The sequence below is a fragment of the Pleurodeles waltl genome, chromosome 2_1 (assembly GCF_031143425.1).
Source record: "Pleurodeles waltl isolate 20211129_DDA chromosome 2_1, aPleWal1.hap1.20221129, whole genome shotgun sequence".
In the NCBI taxonomy this organism is placed as follows: Eukaryota; Metazoa; Chordata; class Amphibia; order Caudata; family Salamandridae; genus Pleurodeles; species Pleurodeles waltl.
The window spans coordinates 470,776,032-470,798,410 of NC_090438.1; the positions used below are offsets into that span (position 1 = coordinate 470,776,032).

At 43.2% G+C, this 22,379-nt stretch overlaps 1 protein-coding gene across 1 annotated transcript in view; it reads right to left on the minus strand.

The window, feature by feature from the left end:
* FRMPD3 (FERM and PDZ domain containing 3) overlaps window positions 1–22,379 on the minus strand; it is a 791,901-nt gene that overhangs the window by 357,387 nt on the left and 412,135 nt on the right. Inside the window, exon 5 of the mRNA XM_069213582.1 lies at window positions 4,358–4,465. Coding sequence (XP_069069683.1) covers window positions 4,358–4,465 — 108 coding nt within the window. The remainder of the gene's footprint in view (window positions 1–4,357; window positions 4,466–22,379) is intronic.

The window sequence follows — 22,379 nt, forward strand, 5'->3', positions numbered from 1 at the left end:
GTAATGAGGCACTGAGCATGTGCACAGCAGGCTTCTTCTTTAACAAAGATGCTGGGTTTCACAGCGTATGGATTGTACATAATTATGAGAACGGCTTTGTCAAAATAGGCAGGCACACCACTGGCACTCACAAATTCAATCTTTTGTACCTGATACACAAAAAGATCTATTCTTCACCAAACAAACTTTAATCAAGAGGGTAGATGCTTAACTCCACTTGGACGTCTGACACATTGGCCTTGTTTAAGAGTTGCTTGGGATTTCCCACACTCTGCATAAATCCCTGTGTGCACAGTGATCAGAATTTTGCATTGGGTGGTGTTTACTGCACACGGTAACTACCGGGTGCATTTAATATCGCACCCTTTGTTACATTTCGGCAGGACAAACCTTCCATAATTAAACATTGGAAAAGTGTACAGTAATTACTGTATTTTTTGTATTTCAGTGAGGTAGACATCATAATGCATATTATTCCCCCAAATACTCAAAATATGTGTTATTTTTCGCAGAGAATCTCTAGTTTTCTGGGCCAATAAAAAGCTACTCGATTCTGGCAAACTCTCAATCAGGGCCTTTCTGACTAACTAACAGGGATACTGAAAAGTATAAATTCAAAAATTCTGTGTTTCAGTTCAGAAACCCCATTGACAAGAGTGTGCTGTCTGTCTGATTGCATAGCTGCATTTTATGCTTCCATATCGCAGAGGTGAACCGATTAGGAAAAATACATAAGAACGCACACCAGCAGATGTAAATGCTTCCATGAAAATAACCAAAGGACCAACAACATAAGAAGACTATTTCTGCTCAAGGCCTTAGCTTAGTGAGAGGACAATGGGTCTAGAAGACACCACCAATGGCTGACTGTCAAATGGAAACAGGATGCTGAACACATCACTGGATGGTGTACTTAAAAGATAAAAAAAAAAAAAGTACACAGTTCCAGCCAATAGACTAGTACAAATGTATACAGTAAGTAATAGAGTGTATGAGTCTGCTCTTATTAGAACAAGAGCGGGGACGCGGAGCAGGGGTAGGTTATCCACCCAGTGGCCACACGAGCGGGTTGACTATACAAGCCTGGACCACTAATGCTTATCGCTATCCCGATGGGGCCCATCGTTTAATACATGGAGGGTTTTTGTGGATTAGGTACGTTCGCACCGATCTTAACAGACATTTTTTGCGAGAAACATGTTGACCCCGATGATAGAAGTATAGTTAGTTCTGTACTCTAACTCTCCACATTCCCCCAATTCAGGGACTGACAGTTTTTTTGTTTCTGAGGGTGGACTAGACATTACTTCTAACCCTTACCCACACTCTTTTTTTAACCATGACAGGGGTCTGGATTGATTAAACACGATATTTCCAGACCTCTAGCCATTTTTATTTTCACATGCTCATATACCAATCGCATATACTAGCACTCAGCTACCGGCATTCTTTACACTCAAAAGATCTCCGGCAAAGAGCCCCCACGAGGGGCCCATCAGGTATTGCAGTGCCGGCCTGACGAGGAGCAAAAGCCCGATGATGAAGCATGTCACCATTTGGTGAGTGAGGGCTCTTGTTCTTGAGGAGAACAGAGGAGATTTATATGATCTGTGAAACCTTCATCAAATCTAGGTGTGCTACATCATCTCTCTGCCTCTTACTTTCACCAATAAAACCACTCTGTTGCCTTTCCCAACCCTGTATAACATACAGGAGGTGAGTTAAAATGCGGGATTGCAGGATGTTGGACCTTTCCAAAATCAGTGCACACTTTTCTCTGAGTTTATTTCTGCCCATTTAGTTCTGCCTCTACCCTCCAAATATCTTCAAAGAAAAGAACTGCAGGGCAGTAGACATATATAGCTGTGGCCTCTCAATAGCCACCACCTGGGGGCTTCGGTCCCCTTGTCAGCCAGTTTCTGGTGATGGCTTTGGAGTTTCTAGCCCTGCATCATTCCTCAGTATGAGATTCTTAATCTCTGTTGATGATGCAGTATAGTAATTTCCTCAAGCAGCTCAAACTGCAAATTTCTTTAAGGGCAGGCTCAGAGAAATTCGTTCTTACACAAACTATATTGCGGAATACATCTATGGTGAAAATTACCAGAGATCTGGATTCCGGGTCCATGATAATACAAGCAAGACAGTGACACAGATACCTGCATCATGTTTCAAGCCAAAATTACAGTACATAAATGTGAAAACATTACGCAGTTGCCAAAAGGAATGTTGTAGTTCTTATAGTCTCCATTTGAATTATAACAATTTAGACTGGCTTCCACCTGGCACAGTGCTCCCTGTGCACAGATGGCAAGCTGAATCTGACAACAATCTTTCTCACTCAGCCCACACATGCACAAATACGTGTTCATACCTGTCAGACTTACATTGCTAAGAGCCCTTTACACCAGATGTACACAGTTGCTGGCCTCATTTTTAAAAGTGGACACTGAAGGCTGCAGCTCAAATTCATTTTAAACAGAGCATCCCAGTGGAGGAGACTCAAATAGGGGGGTCCAACACAGCTGCAGAGGTCCAATAGCAAAACACATCTGGAAGGGTTTCACACATAGAACCCAAACCCTTAAAATGTTTGACTCATAAAGGGACTGGTCAATTTAAATAATTTAATCCTCTTACTGGAGTGTGTTGAATCGCCAGAGAATGCAGGCATTATTAAGTGGAAAGACTTGCATAGAAAAACATCTACATTTAATAATACTGCCTGTATAATTATTGATATTAAATCCTGAAGAGGTTGTTTTTAGGATTGAGCGCACAAGCACTCCATCCCTGTTGTAATCTCTCTTTGGGCTTTTAACCACGCCCATGTCACACCTGTCACTTTCATTGGTTTGTGGGCTTACCTTTTAAAATCTGCTTGATTTCATTAGTGAAAGGCGTGCATACGTCATGCCTTTTCCACTGTTTAGCCCTCCTCGAGCGCACTGGCCAACTACTGAAAACATTTGAGGCTCCATGGTTTCCAGACTCCTTTATCTTTTTATTTTCCTCACAGATCGATTGCGCTGGGTTTTATATAGCACGATCACACTCGTTTTTTTGGTTTTCAAATTCAGCCTGATTGCACTGCATTTTTCATAGCACGATCGCGCTTGTTTTATTTCTTTCAATTTGTGTGGCAAGAAAAGTCCACCTAGCAGGTTACAATACTAATAGCTCTAACTCGAGCAAATGCGATACCCATTGCATTGCAAATGCTTGTTGGTACAGTGGTGGCACAAAACACATGATTAGTAATGTAAGAATTGAATCCAATGGTTTTTTAGTCAATAATGAAAACTGCTACAATTGAACCACTTGCAAACACTAATCCTGGCAATTGTTGCAGTGCAACCAGGGACAGAATCACAGCTTCTTAGTATTCTTGCGAAAAACAGCAAGACTATTGAAATAGTAATTGTAATAAAGTGTAACGGCCGAAGAAAACCCAGTCGGTCTTTTTATAAAGCAATTTTGTCCTAGAATGTCTTCACAAGAATTCGTATGGACCGGAAGCGCATAAAACACAAACACTGCAAGAGTTAAGCGTGGGTCCAAAGTTTTGAAAATGTGTCAAAGTTTGTTTTCCCAAATATCAATATGAAGTTATTCCTCTATTGCCAAAATAATTACAGACTTTTTCTGCGCTGTAGACTAGTAATCAGGTCTAGGAGCTGAAAGAATCCCTTCCACATATCATGGTGGTCTGATAGCAACATCGCCGTTAATTTTTTGGTGCAATTAAGGAAGACTTTTTCAAGAAAATTGATTTTGTATTACTCCCAGGATTTTATATCTGCTCTTCGAGGCCAAGCACATCAGAAATGGAAGTCATTCTTCGGTATTCATTAGATCATCCACTGTCTGTTAAAGAGTGGCAAAGACATGTAGTATATATGTTGCGTTGAATGCGGTATGAACATACAAAAGGTTTGTAAACCTTGACACAAAATAAAGGATTCAGAAGTGAAAGTAGAAATGCTTACTAAAAGTCAAAACATACATTTGCAAAAAAAATAATATATATATATATATATATTTATATATATATATATATTGTTTGAACATACCTAGTGCACTGCATGTATATAATTCCTTTTTAGCAGCTTAGAAAAATGAATGTTTTATAAGGTGTCAAAAAGAGCTAGGAATACATTATATATGGCCGATAGAGACATTAATGGATCTATCATACCTGTTACCTATTGGCAGCGAATGCTAGTTATTCCAATCTGGGTAGTGTGTACTATATCAATGCAGTCAATCAATCAATCAAACATCAATTAAATTAGGACAGTGAAACAAACCAATATTATGTGTGATCTTGGTTAATGAATCAATCCAGGACACTTACTTTGACTGTTGTCCGACCATCAAACGTGAATGACTTGATCTGCCCGTTCTCCAGGAATACTTTTAAGACATTAGGGATGAGAAGAAGAGCTTCTTTTTTCATTATGTCCTGTCAAACCATAGTGTAATCAAGAAAAAAAGAAAAATAAAGTCACAAACCAGAGACGAAGTCCTTGTGAAGAAGCTCGGTGAAATGTTAAATCAAGGGTGCACATGGAAGTAATTGAAATGACAATAAACTGAGCTGGTTTACATAAAGTTGTATAGGCGGTGTTTTATTGATGAATGTGTTTTATATTGGCAAGAAAACAGAATTACTTATATTTTACATTTCAGTTTAATAAACAATAAGAAAGCTAACACATTTATGTTGAGTCAGTTTCAAGGTTTAGGAGCATTCTTTACTTACCGAATTTTTCAACATGTAAAAGGGTTTTGTTTGTCATTATTAACACATCTCAAGGACTCCACTGACCTATAAGAAATATAGGGACCTGATTTTCATTTGGATACTAAACAAAATCCACTAATTTCTGGAACTATGCCCATTCCAGAGAGCAATCCAAAGGGGGGAATCTCCTGATTTCGATTCAGTGGCATGCAGTCAACTCTTGTCTATTGCCAGGGCCCACCTTCTCTTAGTCCAATGATTAATGGCATGAAGGAGAAGCAATGGAGCATTTACTTTGTTTCTTGATACATTTTGGAGGAATCAAAGTCTGCAGAACATAAGGATTAGATTTTCAAGAGCAGTGTACACTATCAATCAGTGAATTACTTATTTTTAAATTTAGAACAGTATTTTTGTAGTTCAGACTTAAACACATGGCCACCAGAGATCTTCACTGGCACCAGTACTGATAATAACGACAGAGGAGAGGCATGGAAAGATCATAAAACATGTTTAGGGGGATCTAGTTAATGGAATGTTGGCATATTTGCTATAAATTTACAATATGTACGTTCAATCTGTGGGTCTTCAGATATTTGTGAAAAAACTGTGGGGGTCATTCCGACCCCGGCGGGCGGCGGAAGCCGCCCGCCTGGCGGGAACCGCCAGAAGACCGTACCGCGGTCAAATGACCACGGCGGTCATTCTGACTTTCCCGCTGGGCCGGCGGGCGACCGCCAGAAGGCCGCCCGCCGGCCCAGCGGGAAAGCCCCTTCAACAATGAAGCCGGCTCCGAATGGAGCCGGCGGAGTTGAAGGGGTGCGACGGGTGCAGTGGCACCCGTCGCGATTTTCAGTGTCTGCTAGGCAGACACTGAAAATCATTATGGGGCCCTGTTAGGGGGCCCCACGACACCCGTTCCCGCCATCCTGTTCCTGGCGGTTTTTACCGCCAGGACCAGGATGGCGGGAAGGGGGTCGGAATCCCCATGGCGGTGCTGCGAGCAGTACCGCCATGGAGGATTCTTTGGGGCAGGGGTAAACCGGCGGGAAACCGCCGGTTGCCCTTTTCTGACCGCGGCTTTACCGCCGCGGTCAGAATTGCCCATGAAGCACCGCCAGCCTGTTGGCGGTGCTTCCTCCGTCCCCGGCCCTGGCGGTCCATGACCGTCAGGGTCGGAATGAGGCCCTGTGTGTCTTCTGGTATAAGATTATGGGGGTGATTCTGACCCCGGCGGTACAAGACCGCCGGGGCCAGGGTCGGCGGGAGCACCGCCGACAGGCCGGCGGTGCCCCGCAGGGCATTCTGACCGCGGCGGTTCGGCCGCGGTCAGAAGAGGCAAACCGGCGGTCTCCCGCCGGTTTACCGCTGCCCTTAGAATCCCCCATGGCGGCGCAGCTTGCTGCGCCGCCATGGGGGATTCTGACACCCCCTACCGCCATCCTGTTCCTGGCGGTTCGCCCGCCAGGAACAGGATGGCGGTAGGGGGTGCCGAGGGGCCCCCATAAGAGGGCCCCGCAAAGTCTTCAATTCTGAGCCGGCGTCCTCGTTGCAGGGGCATTTCCTCTGGGCCGGCGGGCGCTCTTTTGGAGAGCGCCCGCCGGCCCAGAGGAAATGTCTAAATGGCCGCCGCGGTCTTTTGACCACAGTGCGGTCATTCAGCGGCGGTACCTTGGTGGACGGCCTCCGCCGTCCGCACGGGTCATAATCAGGCCCTATAAGTTTTAAATCTGGCTAATAGGAGCTTTTATATCTGGAATGGGGTCTAATTCAGGAAGCTGATATCACTGGGTTACAACCTCCATCCAGAGAAGAATTCTGGATGGAATAACCTTGACGCCATTTAAGTAAGTGGTAATCAGGAGTGGGAGAGGGCAGGGCTCCCAACAGAAAAGGCTGGTGCCAGTGTTGGGAGAGTTTTCCATTGCTCCCATTCTGTAGGAGGAAGTAAGGCAGGTGCTCAGTGGCCCTTCCAATCAGCACTCTCTGTTACCAAATGGCTATTTTTGCTGGTTAAATTGGACCCTGTTCTCATGTAGGAACATCAGACGTCTCATGATCAGACCCCTTGAGGGGAGAAAGTGATCAGAACCACACATGATAGTGGAAATGGTGACAGACAGCTTCACACATTATGTCCAAGTGGAGAGAAAAGTCGTTTTGTGGTTGCCCTAACAAAGTCCATCTTTGAGTGGAAAACAGGAAATAGGGTCTCATGACCAACCATAACTAACCCAGTTGACTATTACTAAGAATACAGAAAACATTACTTAGGGCCTGTAGAATAATTGTCAATACTGCAACCCAGATTGAAGTTAGGTTGAAAGGTCCCCAGTAGATTTCACTTGCTATTGAATGCTAATGCCAGTTCAATCAATTCACACAAGAATTTGGTCAGGGAAATGTATTGGAAGTCTATTGAGATAAGCTTTTTGTACTGGGGGATGCTTTGCCTCTATTTTAGGGCTGCATGGAACAACCCTTTTTCAAAAGAAGGTGTTATGATCTTGAAAAGAAGGAACGCACTAACAGTAGCACGACAACTAAGTAGTTTTACAGGGATGACATTATACCATAGCATGAGTTATTAGTGGAAGCAATGAGAAAGGAAAGATGCATTCAGTAGTACAGATGTGACCCACTGTCAAAGATATATTTGAAATAAAATTGTTAGTAAGGTTGAGGAACTGTCCTTTTTATGCTGTAGTGGATCTTCAATGTTTTTCCCAGAGGAAAAAAGTGGCACCGTTACACATAATTTCTTTAACTTGTGGAATGGTAGATGTTGGAAACTGGACTGTTAAATATTGGGGGAAAGAGATCACTGACTTAATAGGAGCTGTAACTTTACTGAAGGTTTCTGAGGAGTATCCAAACATTCGACCTCTGAATATATGACAAGTAACAAGGCCATCCTAAGAGAAGATGTCATGTACAACATAAACAACAATGCTGAAACAACACCACTTTAATGAAATAAATATATTAAAATTTCCAAACTAATCTAGCTAAGGAAAGTAAAACGTAATTATTAAAAAGACACTGCAATGACTAAACTAGGAGGCAGGAATAGGGAATTATAACAAAATATACATAATGATAGAAAAAAATATGGAAGAATGAATCTTAAGTTATTCAAGGAAGTGTGTTTAACCTGGATCTAGGCACCTTCTGACGTCAACCAGCAATGTAGAGGTCAGATAAGGGTTGCGCTTGTCCTCACTCAAAGTTTACCTTTGCTCGTAGTCACTGTTATGGAAGTCAAAATGTATCAGTGGAACAAGGCAAAGAGCTGTACTGAGCTTTTTATCTGCCCGATAAGTTATGTCAATTTTGCTGCCATGATCAAGCCTCAAACATTGTTTTCAAAAACTCAGAATGGATCAACCCCAGAAATCATAGTCATTAAGGACAGTCAGATCACTTGGTGCTTTTTCCTGCTCTCATAGTTTAACTTCTGAATTGGAAACCTTTCTGGAAAACAAAAACTGTCAAGGTTAGTATAGGGGACAGGAAGGAGCTCAACGACATCAGATGCCCTATTTTCATATTCCTGCTGCAGTGACTATCTTGCTTCAAAAAGCTAGAACTAGGACAAACCGGGAAATATTTCCCACCAAGGTCACAGAGAAACTTGACTGGTAAAAAATAAAAAAATATTGTAAATCATAATTTTTCCAAAGTTCTGTGTCTTCCTTCTGAGTGCTCTAAAGGTCCCAAAGATTTAAGGCACAGCTGTTAATGCTGAATTTTACTAATGAATATTCATATAATCTGAGTGTTGAATGTGCATTGAAAATTTATTTACTTAGAGAAAAATAATGTACGCATTTGAAGTTGCGCTCACTTGAGTGGCTGCCAATGTTCATAAAGTGTACTTATTAATGGTTTATTAATGTGAAATGTTGAGCTTATGTTTGAATAATGTAGTAATATGTCATATTGAGGGTTATGCATTATGTATTAGCTTCATTAATCATAGGACTTCTTGGCCCTAGTTGCACGGCCTCAGGTCAAGTTGCATTTCTTAGGCGATCTATAAAATGGCTGCTTAGAGAATTAAATTGTGATTTTCTACTGTACAGACCAAGTGCTCATAGCTGAAGTTCGTTCTCATGAGAAACTGCTTTATAGAAGATGCTGTATTAGCTAGGATACAATGTTTAATGCAGCATATGTGAGAGTGACCTTCCCAGGAGACAACAATGGATGCACTGACTGGAGTATAAGCTGTAACAATATTGATACCTGACAAGCCGAAGGATGGGAACGGGAGAAGAGGAGCCAATCATCGGCATGTGAATCGTGTAGTAGTAAAGCTTTAGATATGAGGTTTTATTTTTATTGGACTAAATGTAAACATGCAATTCTTTGACCCATATTGAGGACAGGTATAAAACGATGTTACTGATTCTTATGTCTGCTTTTGTTTCTAGGTAACCAACAGCTACTTTTGATAGAGCCATAGTTAGATGTTTTTACAAAATTGTGTTGACTAAATTGTTTTGCATGAAGTCCAAACATGCTATGCTAATTTGATGACAGAGTCCTCACTGATGAAGCTCGCTATATGTAATAACAGTTGATGTCTTTTACTTACTGAATCTAAATGTAAGCTATTTCGTTTGCGCAGTTATGTGTTTTATTGATTTGCACTGTAACCTTAGAATGTGTGGTAGCTCAAGCTTCGATTAGGTTGTGATTCTTTTGCCACTTTGGTCAGCCAGTATTGTTTCTGTATGTTTTTCACTTGATTTTGAGACTACGTTACGTGATATTAGCATTGTTAATATAGGGAAATAAACATTCTAACTTTTACATAAAGGTGTGGTTATTTATGACTGCAAGGTCATGATGTGTGGAAATGACTGCCCCTATTGATTATTGATGTCATTAATTACTATTTGCTATTGATTTGTATTGGTACGGGGTTACATGGTGGGAACAACTCAAAGCACAGTCAAAAGGTCCATTGGCCTATACGCGTCTCCCTTGTAAGTTTACTTAATAAGGTCTGACATGCTAACACAGCTAACTGAAGAGGTAAAAGAGTCGAACCACATCAGCCAGGTCACAGACAAAAGTCAGGTTAAGTCATTACTGATTTTGCTGGTTTTCTCCGAAGCAGGGACAGCCTTTTCTGTTTTTTACCTTTTTTTTACCTTACACAGTTTCATAACCACAAGGAAAGATTCTCCATAGCAGGCAGGTTTCTTATGGGTGGGGCTTAATATCAGCAAGTGAACAGCTTTCCTGGCCGTTGAAGAAATCCCTCCTGTACACTCTGTTCAAATCTGATGGTGATCTGTTTCTCTTTCTATCCTAGAAGAGGAGTTACTCCAATCATTTGGCTGGAGTAAATAATCAATCATTTACAGGGTGTGAAGGGGCCAGATTGGAGTTCAGGCTCCAATGGGAGGCCTGGGACAGTCACTACTATACACGCCTGTCATCCGAGAGAGAGGGGTGAAAGGAGAGGCCAGACCCTCCAGACGCCCACTCACCCAACTATGCACACCAGTCATCTGAGGCTGAAGTCAAAGTTGAGAGACCAGTCTTGCTCCACACACCCTACTACGTACACCGATCATCTGAGGGACAGGTCAGACAGGAGAGGCCAGTCCATGTACACACTCTAATATGCACGCCTGTCATCTCAGAGAGAGTTCTGAGAGGAAAGGACAGTCCCTCTCCTCTCACTACTGTGCACACCTGTCATCTCAGACAGAGGTCTGAGAGGTAAGGACAGTCCCTCTCTACTCACTACTACACACACATTCAGATGCCCACAAATTTATATATTTGCGGGTGTTCACAAGCGTACAAGACACACCATGTCTTGTAACACACACTTTGCATTCGTTGAAAGCTATTTCCATTACGCTCCAGTATGCTCCTATTAGCGCGCCTGTTCCTTAGTAAGTAAACTTACAAGGGGAAGTGTATAGGCCGATGAACCTCTTGGATCGCATGGAGTATCTTAATCATGTAGTGACTAGTGGCATCAATAATCAATATAATCAATCAGTAACCACTAAAAGAAAATTTCGATAACGCGTTTAACAATTTTATTTCCCTATTGATTATAATTCTAAAGCATTTGATTAACTCAAACTTTATTTAATCAGCTCAGAATTAGTTCATTAGTGACAACCAATAACACATATTTAATCAAACCTTGGGAAAACTTATGCTTGAATGCTTCAACATAAGCCAAGATGAATATGGCAGTATTAATAGCAGAGCTCAGCAATTCAGTCCATCAATCACTTGTCACTGTCAACGTCACCCAATAAAGAAACCTACCTAACTCAGATTACCATCAGCATGTGGGACTTCATGCAAAACAATTTAGGAAAATATGAATTTGGAAAATATCTAACTAAGGAAAACTATAAACAGCGCAGTTGGTACCTAGAAGGAAAGACACAAAGTTAATCAGTCACATTATCATAGCTACCTATCCACAGAATGGATCAGCAACAAAGTCAGTCTTCGTCTTCAGGTCATCAATATATCAGCAATGCATCAGGCTCTCAAGAGTATGAGCCCAACGAAAGAATGTTGAACCGTGTCTCCTGACGTCATCAATTCTCCCCTCGCATCTGAGGTTTTAGCTCCATGTCATGACTTTTATTAGAGTTTTTCAGTCCATACCCCTAATTCCCAATTGGTCAGTCAATCAACAGATATGACTCTAACCTATAATATAAATTTTTCAAATCTATAAGTTCTAATATTTCTTCTTTCTCATTTCACGGACTGGCCCACTGTACGATTTCTTCATCATCCGGCTCTTTGGGTATTGAAAATGTTGCATGTTCCTCTTCAATCAGTGCTCTTATTGTTCAAGTCCTGGGAAAGTACATTTAGCCTACTCTACACATAATTTTATCAAATTGAATTTATCGTCTCCTGTCCGTCGGTACATTTCAGAAAATTCTAGCTAAGCAACTTTAACATAGGGTGGTTCAGGGTCGGGTCATGCACCGGCTTCTCTGCAGGGCTCTAGAAATTCAGCTTCTTGTGTGAGGCCTGGAAAGACTAGGCCACAACCTCAGCTAAGTTAATTCTACAACTTAATGCAAAACATAGGTTATACATCTCAATATGACATATTACTACATTATTTTTATATATTTTCATTATTTCACACAATTCTTTTATTACAACTTTTGCATAAGTGGCTGCCACACCCAGGGGCACATTTTTAAACGTGCACATTATTTTCTCTACAATTAATTTCTCTATGAACTTTTCATTAATCAAAACATATAAACATTCATTAATAATTTGTAATTAGCATATCTATGCCAGCAGTCCCTCCTCTGATGACTAAATATGTCATCACACCTTTCTTTACCCACATTTCACAGTTCTGTCTCAGATGTATTTTGCCTCCTTCTCATGTCTTCCCTATAAATTCTTTCCCTGTTTTATTCTTCCCTCCTCTGATTGTTTTTAGATCTTTCAGTTTTATCTTTTGACATAATTTACATGTAACCCATAATCCTAATATGCAAGCAATCACAATTAATATTCTTTGTATGATTTTTAATAATACCCCATTCCATATTTGACTAAGCCAATTACCCACTGAAGCAAATCCCTTTCCAACTTTCTCCCAAACACCTGGTTCTTTCAATTCCTTCAAATCCTTACTAGAATTAGTCAAGTTAGTAAGTAAGGGCCAGATGTAGCAAACATTTGCGAGTCGCAAATGGCCCGAATCGCAATTTGCGACCCAGCAAAATCGGAAATGGGATGCAAAAACCCCATTTCCGAATCGCAAATTGTGACGTGAGCCATTACCGACTCGCAAAATTTGCGACCCCATTTTGCGACCCGCAAATAGGTAGACGCAATTTGCGAGTCGCAAACCATATGAAAAAGCCACTCGCAAATTGCGACAAGTCGCAAAAAGACCATTTTGCACACCCAAATTACCTCTAACTCAGAGCAGGTGGTAACCATAACCAAAGTATAAAAAGAGACCCAGAAGGCATCTGGGTTACTCAAAATGACTGAAATATATGTGATAGCAAGGAGGAGGAAAGTCCACGCCGTACAGCAGAGGAGGAGGAGGAGCCAGAGACAGTAGAGGATATACAGAACCAGGCAGACATTTTTCCAACAAACTGAGGAGGAGATTTATGACAAATACAGACTCAGCAGTGCAGCAATCTTAGAATGAATTGATCTACTCAATCCGCAGCTTCAACGACAGACTGTGCGTGGCAGCGCCATCCCCACACATGTGCAAGTGCTATGCTCACTTCACCTCTTGGCCTCGGGTAGCTATCAGGGGGTCATTGCAGTGGCAGGTGGGGTATCCCAAAGAGCACTCTCACGATTCTTCAGATCATTCCTAGATGCCATACTCACACACATGTCCAGATACATATACCTACCCAGGAATGAGGCAGAAATCAACAGCACCAAGTTGGAATTCTACAGAATTGCCAACTTCCCACATGTAATAGGGTGTATAGACGTAACACATATACAAATATGCCCCCCTGAAAATCTGGAATATCTGTTCCGCAATCGGAAGTGTGCACACTCACTGAACAACCAGGTGGTATGTGACGCTCATTATGTCATCACTGACATGGAAGCCAAATTTCCAGGGAGTACACATGACTCTTACATTTTCTGGCACAGTGGGATTCACCAACGCCTAGAACGTGGGGAGTTTGGAGACGGATATCTCTTAGGTGTTGCTGCAGACACCCTGAAGCCATACACACAGGTCACTGTAGAAACCATCCATGCCCTGCTAACATTGTTAATTTTTGCCACACAGGTGACAGTGCATATGCGCTATGACCATGGATACTTACCCCGTACCTAACACCCAGCAATGAGAATGAGAGGCAATATAACAGTGCACATAGGAGGACCAGAAATGTCATAGAGAGGACCTTTGGACTGTTAAAGCAAGATTCTGATGCCTCCACAGAAGTGGAGGTGCGCTCCAATATGCCCCAATAACAGCTTTCAAGATAGTTCGCGCATGCGCTATACTGCACAACATTGCCACCAGATGTGGGCTACATCTCACCTCTGAAGACCCAGATTCGGAGGATGACGAGCAAGAGCTACCACATCGCCAGCCTGGGGATAGAAGCATTGCAAATCAAGGCAGACAGAGACGGGACCACATTGCAAACCAATACTTTGGAAGGTACGTGGCAACTATCACCACGCACACTTATGTCACACACAAAGAGCCCAGTTGTGAAGTGGATCAAACAATACCTTTTAATAAGTGAACCTAATAACTAAATAACTGAACTGTTTTAAGGGGCTACACATGTCCACCCTCAATGAGGACACATTAACTCCATCTGCCTCATGTGTCCTACAGTGTTTGGGCCTATCACCTCCTCCTGGTACGCCCAGCATGGCTTGTGCTAGGTGGGTCAGCAGACCCCTGACGTGCACTGCCACTCTGCAAGACACGTGTGTCTGTGGCAGATGCGCTGCTGATGGTGGACCCCTCCTCACTGTCCTGAGGTGTCTCAGCCGTGCCCCTAGCCACCTGTCTGGCCTCCAGCATGTCCACAGCGTGGCTGATGCGGCCCAGTCCCCGAGCCACATCCCCTGCAAAGTGGCCCAAGTCCACCTGCAAGCTCACAGTACGTCATGACAGCCCTGTGGTGTTCACTGCAAGACGGACAATGGATGCAGCCATGCGGTACCAGTTGGCGCTCACGGCGCCTTGCACTCTCTGACACCAGTTCCATCACCAGTTGCCGTATGGATAGTGCTAGGTCACTAACATTGTCATTCAAACGTGTGAACTGTGTGTTCACTTCTGCCAGGCCATGTGTAAAATTGTGCTCCATCGTCTGCATTGCCCCAGAAATAATTCTCAACTGCCTTGTTTGCAGGCGCTGACCAGATCGGAGGGATGCCTCAGCTGCAGACATGGATGCGTCACCTATATCCTCCTGGGACACTGCGTGGACATGGAGTCTGCGTCTGCGACGCGGTGGTGCTTCTTGGTCTTGCTGTCTCACACTGTGGCTGGGACCAGGTGCGGTGTCTCTTTCCTCCATGTCCAATCTTCAGCTGGAGGGAACTGTGGTGGTGTGGTGCTGGGCCCTGTAGTGGCTTCTGCAGCCTCCTGCCCTGCCTGTCGCCTGCTTTCTTCACCCTGGACGGTGTCGCTGGTGGGGGTGTCTTGTGGGAGACCTGTGGGACATGGGGAACACACTGTCAGTCTCTAACATCTGTTGTATGCCTCCTAATAAACAGTTGCCTACAAGCTACCTACTGTACTACATTGCCCATAATGCACCATTCTGGTGGTTGCTAGTCTGGAATAGAGCTAGTCTGCTTGTGCATTCTGCTGTGTACTGGGTGGGTGCGGGTATAGCATTTATAGGTGTACATGCAGTTTCATGGTACTCACTTTTTGATGTCCCTTGCGCTGACGTGTCCAGTACTCCCATTCCTGACACTGCCTCAGGCTCTGTTCAACCAGTTCCTCCATGGCTGTGGGTGGTGGGATGGTGGATGGGCCTCCTCCTGTGCCCCTCATCTCCCTGAGGCGCTCTGCCACCCTCTCCTTTGTCCTGGAGCGCAGGTCATACCACCGTTGTTTCATTTCCTCTATGCTTCTGTGGGTCACCCCTATGGCATTGACCCTCTCCTGGATGTCTTGCCAGATTCTCCTCTTTTCAGAGATTCTCCTCTTTTCACTGTCTGGGACACTCAGGGCAGCCTTTCCAAACAGCTGGTCATGGTGCTGGCAGCATTCCTCTGTCAGCACCACAAGTTCCTTTTCAGAGAATTTAAATTTTCTCTTCCTGCCTGCACTGCCTGAGTCTTCCATTGTTGCAGCTGTTCCTCCAGGTAGTTGCTCAGCAGTTAGTAAAGGGTGTGGTCCTCCCTCCTCCCAGGTGTATTTAATGACTTCCTGGCTCTGATGTCATCAGCAAGAGCCAGGAAGTGTTTTTCCAACTGTTTTGCTGCACCTGCATGAAATTTGCAACACAGTCGCAATTTGCGATACCCAACTTGCAATTTGCGAGTTCGTTTTTAGCGAGGTCGCAAACAGCGATGTCTGCAGTGTGACATCATTTGCGAGTCGCAAATTGATGTTGCTTTTTTTTGTTGGATCCCATTTTGCGAGTCAGAAATTGTGAGTCGCAGTGACTCGCAATTTCCGACTCGCAAATGTTTTGCTTCCTACATCTGGCCCTTAGTCTCTTATCTCCTTATCATTATCTGGGATTTAGGAACAACAATGCCTAGCATTAATCATCTTACAGACTCCTCCGTCTTTCGCTAAAAGAATGTCTACAGCAAGTCTATTTTGAAGTGTCATAGCTCTGTCTGCGGCTAATTCAGTATCTAACAGGAGTATTGCCCCTGTAAAATTTGTCAGCATGTTATCCACAATAGTAGACAACTTTCTTATCTAGATCGAATTTAAAATGACTCCCACTGAAGGAATCACTGCACCAAAGATATCTCCCACAATTGCAGAAGAGGTTTCTCTCCTATGTAACTTATGATGTAATTCAGTAAATTTCGGAACTTTCTTTAAGTCATCTATCTGGTATATTTTAGGGAAAACTATCCCCAAATACCATGTCCCATACCATCCTCTAGGAAGATGGTAATAAGCATTGATTCCACAAATATAGTAGATTTGCAGGGTCCCTACAATTCAGCATAAAAATCCATTTACACATGCCTACATTCACTCGTTCCCACAAATAAAGTGTCAATGCATGATCTTGGCCTATATATACAAAGCTTCCCTACGTGGAATGCTAATTTCCCTTGCGATTTAATAGCAGTGTAAGCGTAATCATTCTTGTAAGTTCTTTTCTCTAACCCTTTTTCTAATTTCTCTTTCAATGCCTTTCTCCTATCATCAGTATGCCCTATAAAACTCTTCTCTAAAGGTGTAAGCAAGCATGGAAGATATTGTGATGAGCATAGGCAGTCCCAAATGTTAGTGTTGACTCAAAGAACCCCATAACTAGTACTATATCATGTTCTCTAGCTATCCTACTCAAATATCTAATAATAGGAACAATGAAAATACTACATCGTAGTTAGAATAAAAATACTGTATGTACTCTTGGTCATAGAATCTTGTTGATAGCAAACTACAGCTTATTCCATATGTTAATGGAAGACTATGGTGGTCATTCTGACCCTGGCGGTCTTTGACCGCCAGGGCGGAGGACCGCGGGAGCACCGCCGACAGGCCGGCGGTGCTCCAATGGGGATTCCGACTGCGGCGGTAAAGCCGCGGTCGGACCGGCACCACTGGCGGGGTCCCGCCAGTGTACCGCGGCCCCACTGAATCCTCCGCGGCGGCGCAGCTTGCTGCACCGCCGCGGGGATTCCGACCCCCCCTACCGCCATCCAGATCCCGGCGGTCGGACCGCCGAGATCCGGATGGCGGTAGGGGGGGTCGCGGGGCCCCTGGGGGCCCCTGCAGTGCCCATGCCACTGGCATGGGCATTGCAGGGGCCCCCGTAAGAGGGCCCCTACATGTATTTCACTGTCTGCTGCGCAGACAGTGAAATACGCGACGGGTGCAACTGCACCCGTCGCACAGCTTCCACTCCGCCGGCTCGATTCCGAGCCGGCTTCATCGTGGAAGCCTCTTTCCCGCTGGGCTGGCGGGCGGTCTGAAGGCGACCGCCCGCCAGCCCAGCGGGAAAGTCAGAATTACCGCCGCGGTCTTTCGACCGCGGAACGGTAATCTGACGGCGGGACTTTGGCGGGCGGCCTCCGCCGCCCGCCAAGGTCAGAATGAGGGCCTATGTATGTAACCCCTTCTTCTACTGATGAAGGAATTTGCGTACACACAAGACAATTTCTCACATCCATTGTTTCAACATACTCACTCAACAAGCGATAGAAAACATTAGAAGAAAGCGCTCCTTGAACATTAGTATAGTCATGCAAGTATTTCTCATCTAACTTAAACCTCTCAAAAGCTGTCAGTGTAGTAGTTTCAGGAGCAGAAGTAATAGTAGCTCTTTTCATATCATGAACAGACATTCCCACAATCATTATAATAAACATTATTCCACACACAGTTGGCAATCCAATACTCATGTATCTACAGCGCCTAATATTTTTATTTAATTCAACCATGATCTGTAAAGAATCAGAAAGCAGATGTAACTCTTAGATAAAGTGCAGTAAAAATAAAAAAAAACAAAGGAAAAATTCTTTCCTCACAGTTCAATTTCACATCCAGGAACCCCTTTTTCTTTGTCAAAATTGATCAGCAACTTGTCACATCCGGATTTCAATTTGTCATTTCAGGTTATCAATGTCTCCTCCGATTTTATTTTCAAACAGTCTCTTTCTTACGTTTCTCAAATTAGCTGAACAATTCAGCTTCTCGATCACCTTCAGTTTACATCAAAATATTGACTCAGAACTTCTCTATCAAAGTAAAAGGACAATAACTCATGTTGCCATTCATTGGTAGTTGCATACACCCTTTCAGGACCTGTGCAACATCGACTTGCTATTCTCTTTCTTTTCAACCTTTGGTCATCACTTAATTCTCCTTCAATTAATTCTTCCTTTCTCGTAGTATCCACTTCTTCTTCTATTGTTTAATTTATGACCAGCTCCTTCTTTTTCCCAATCTGCGATTCAGGCCAATTATCTCCCTTCCTTGTTCCTTCTGTCAATATTTTTCTCAAGATTGGACTCTTCTTTTTCTCTTTCTCTATGGTGTTTTCTCTTGATGGACCTGCTACGGGCTCAGGAGGAGTTGAATCACCTTGACTTTGATCCGTATCAACTCTTTCATCCTCTTAGTCTGGCACTTGCTCTGTCTGCTTTTCAGCACTGTCTTTGTCTGGGAGGACCTCTGCAAAGTTAGGTTCCCCTGCTGTATCCGTCGAGATAGGTTCCTCCACACCCTCCTGTAATTCCTCACTTTCATCTCTTACAGGGGTGATAGAACCATCTTCCACAATTTCTGGTTCAACTTCAAGCTCTATTGACTCCTTTTCTGATTCAGGTGCAGGGACCTGTTTCCCCGTTGTTGGTGCTCTCAACAACGCTTCTTCATGATTCAGTGGACATACCACTCTCTTTGTATGGCTTGCATGTATCCAGTTTGGAAGTCCTGCATACTTCACAGCTGTCATAGTTGTTAACACCACCTGGTAAGGACCCCCCAACGCAGTTCCAAACAGGTCTTGCGAACGTGCTTTTTGACAACGACCCAGTATACCGGCTCTCAGATTGTGACCTGGGTCGTGGATGGGTGGCAGGGTAGTAGCCTGCACCTGCTGAGAGAAAGAGCGAACCATATCAGCCAGACCCTTGCAGTAGTCCAACACCATATCATCTGTAATATTGACAAGTGCATTGCCTGGAAATGCTGGTAATCTCATTGCTCAGCCCATGAGGATTTCATGGGGTGCCAGCCCTGTCTTCCTGTCGGGTGTGTTTCTCATTGACATCAACACCAAAGGCAATGCATCTGGCCATTTCAAATTTGTAGCTGCACACATCTTTGCAATTCTTGATTTCAAAGTACCATTCATTTGTTCTACCAGTCCTGATGCTTCGGGCGGTAACTACAATGCAACTTTTGCTGAATGTTTAGTGCTGCACATAAGAGTTTAATCACCTCACTATTGAAGTGAGTTCCCCTATCTGATTCTAAAGAGATCGTAAACGTGAAACGTGGTTTCAACTCCCTAAGCAACAGCTTTGCTACTGTGAGACTGTCATTTCTTCTTGTAGGGTATGCCTCAATCCAGTGACTAAAGACACACACAATCACCAACACGTACTTCAGACCTCCACACGCAGGCATTTCAATGAAATCCAGTTCAATTCTGCTGAATGGACCTCTTGCTCTTTGAATTTGGCTCATATTTACCACTGTTTCTTTTCCCACGTTTAGTTGCTGACAAACTATACAGCGATGACATACTGCCTCTGCTGCCTGCCTGAATTTAGGGTTAAACTAGTCGATTTTGAACAATCTAACCATGGCATCCCTTCTAATATGTGCCTGTCCGTGGGAGTACCTAGCCATCTGGGACAAAAGACTATTGGGCAGAACCATCTGACCCTCCTCAGAAACCCAAATTTCCTCAGGTCTTTGGACACATTTGTATTTTACCCAGAGTTGTTTCTCTTCATTGTCAACATTACTCTGCAATGTTTTCAACTCTTCCAGAGTATCAATCACCTTTAATGCAAAACTTGTACATGTGTTGTCTTCTTCTGTCATCAATTCCCACTTGTCTTTGAACGATATACAGTTCAATGTACAAAACCTTGCGACTTAATCTGCATACCCATTTCCCAATGAGATGTAATCCTGTGCTTTTTGGAGTGCACTGCATTTTACCACGACAATTTCTTCAGTTAACTGTATTGTGTACAACAATTCTTTTATCTTGTCGTCATTTCTCACTGGTGTACCAGTAGAAGTCAGAAACCCTCTTTGCGACCACAATTGACCAAAATCATGAACAATTCCAAATCCATATTGGCTGTCAGTATAGATTGTGACTCGTAATCTTGCAGGAACATGGCATGCTCTAGTAAGAGCTACCAATTCTGCTACTTGTGCTGAATATACACCTCGACGCCAAGAAGCTTTTAATGTACCTGTGATTGTGCATACAGCATATCCTGCTCTCAATGTCCCTTTACCATCTCTGAGACATGAGCCATCAACAAAAACAATTTGATCATTTTCTTCTTATCGTGTATCTCTGATATCAGGCCTTGGTTTTGTACACAGTTCAGTTACCTCAAGACAATCATGCTCGATGTCTTCCTCCTTTTCAATTTCAACAGTATCACTTGGAAGTAATGTTGCTGGATTTAACACTGTACATCTTTTCAATGTTAGATTTGGAGCACCCAATATGCTTGTCTCATTCCTTGTCAGTCTTGCACTGGTCAAATACTGTGTTTTCGTCCTTGTCAGCAGAATCTCAACATTACCGTCAGAGGGTATCCCATCACTACTCCTTCACATTGTGAAAGGCTTGGACCAACTGCTGCAACAGCATGCAGACAACCTGGTGAGGCTGCTGTAACTGGGTCCAAGGTAGCTGAAAAATAGGCTACTGGGTGATAAGCATCACATTCATGACAAAACAATGTGAATGGCTTTGTGTAATCAGGCATTCCCAAACCTGGAGCTCTGCACAAACTCTCTCTCAACTCAGTGAACGCTTTCATCTGATCCTCATCTAATGTAATGGGGTCAGTAACTTCTTTATGTTTGGCAATCTCAGTAAAATTTGGAATCCACTGTTGACAATATCCTACCATTCCCAGAAGCATTCTGACGCCTCTCTGTGAAGTCAGAGGACTTTTCTGCAGTATCATGGTAATCCTCTCTCTGGAGATTCTCCTTGACCCCTTCTCAATCTGATGTCCCAAGTATTTCACTTACTGTAATTTCAAAGGTGATACTTTATGTCCAAACTTTCCCAAATGATTCCACAGGTCAATTGAGTCATACTTACACTCGTCCCTTGTCCTGGATGCAATCAGCAAATCATCAATGTACTGCACTAGAGTCGATTGGTACGGTAGTTCCAATGACTCCAGGTTCTTTTTCAGGATCTGATTGAACAGAGACGGTGACTCCGTATACCCTTGTGGAAGTCTGCACCAGCTGTATGCTCTGTCTAGGAATTTGAGACTAAAAATAAACTGACTATCATCGTGAAGAGGCACAGAAAAGAAAGCCTGTGACAAATCAACCACTGTGAACCACTCTGCATCGCATGGAATCTGAAACAGTATCACTGCTGGATATGGCACTACAGGACAACACTTGACCACCATGTTGTTCACTTTTCAAAAATCCTGCACAATGCGCACTTTTCCACACGGCTTCTTTAAGCCCATTATCGGTGAATTACATGGACTGTTCAACACTTCTTTTAAGACTCCTTGTTTTAGAAAATCTCCAATTATCTGTGCCACTTTCATCAGAACATCTTGTGCCATGTTATTCTGTGGAAGCTGCGGAAACACTACATTCGGCTTCAAAGTGATCTTAATTGGTTCCACTCCCTTGATTAAACCCACTTCTTTACCTGTCAGATCCCACACATTTTTCTGTACTGTTCCCTGTAAATCTGCATGCAATTCTTTCACAGTAAACATCTGGAAAAATACAATCAATGGGTATTCCTCATTAACATTGTCATTTGTTGTATCAGATGTCTGTTCTTCCTCATCATCACTATTAGTCAGAACTTCTATTCCAGCAGTCGAACAACTAATGGAACATTTGGTCTTACATAGTAAGTCCGTTACCAGTAGGGATACTGGACTTGAATCACAAACTACAAACTTATGCAGTCTCTGGAAGTTGCCAATTTCAACCTGTACTGGATCTGTGAGCGGATTTGTCAACTGTCTGTTTGCTACTCCCACGACTTGAACTGTTCTGCCTGAAAGAGGTAAGTTTGGGACTTCTGCACTTCTTACTGTAGAGTGTGTAGCTCCCGTGTCCACTAAGAATGAAACTCTTGACCCATCAGCTTTTCCTTCACAAATGGACCTCTCTGATCTACCTCTAATGATGCTGCAAGCATACATGGCTCTTCATCCGAACTTATATTCATCCATTCATTTTTTA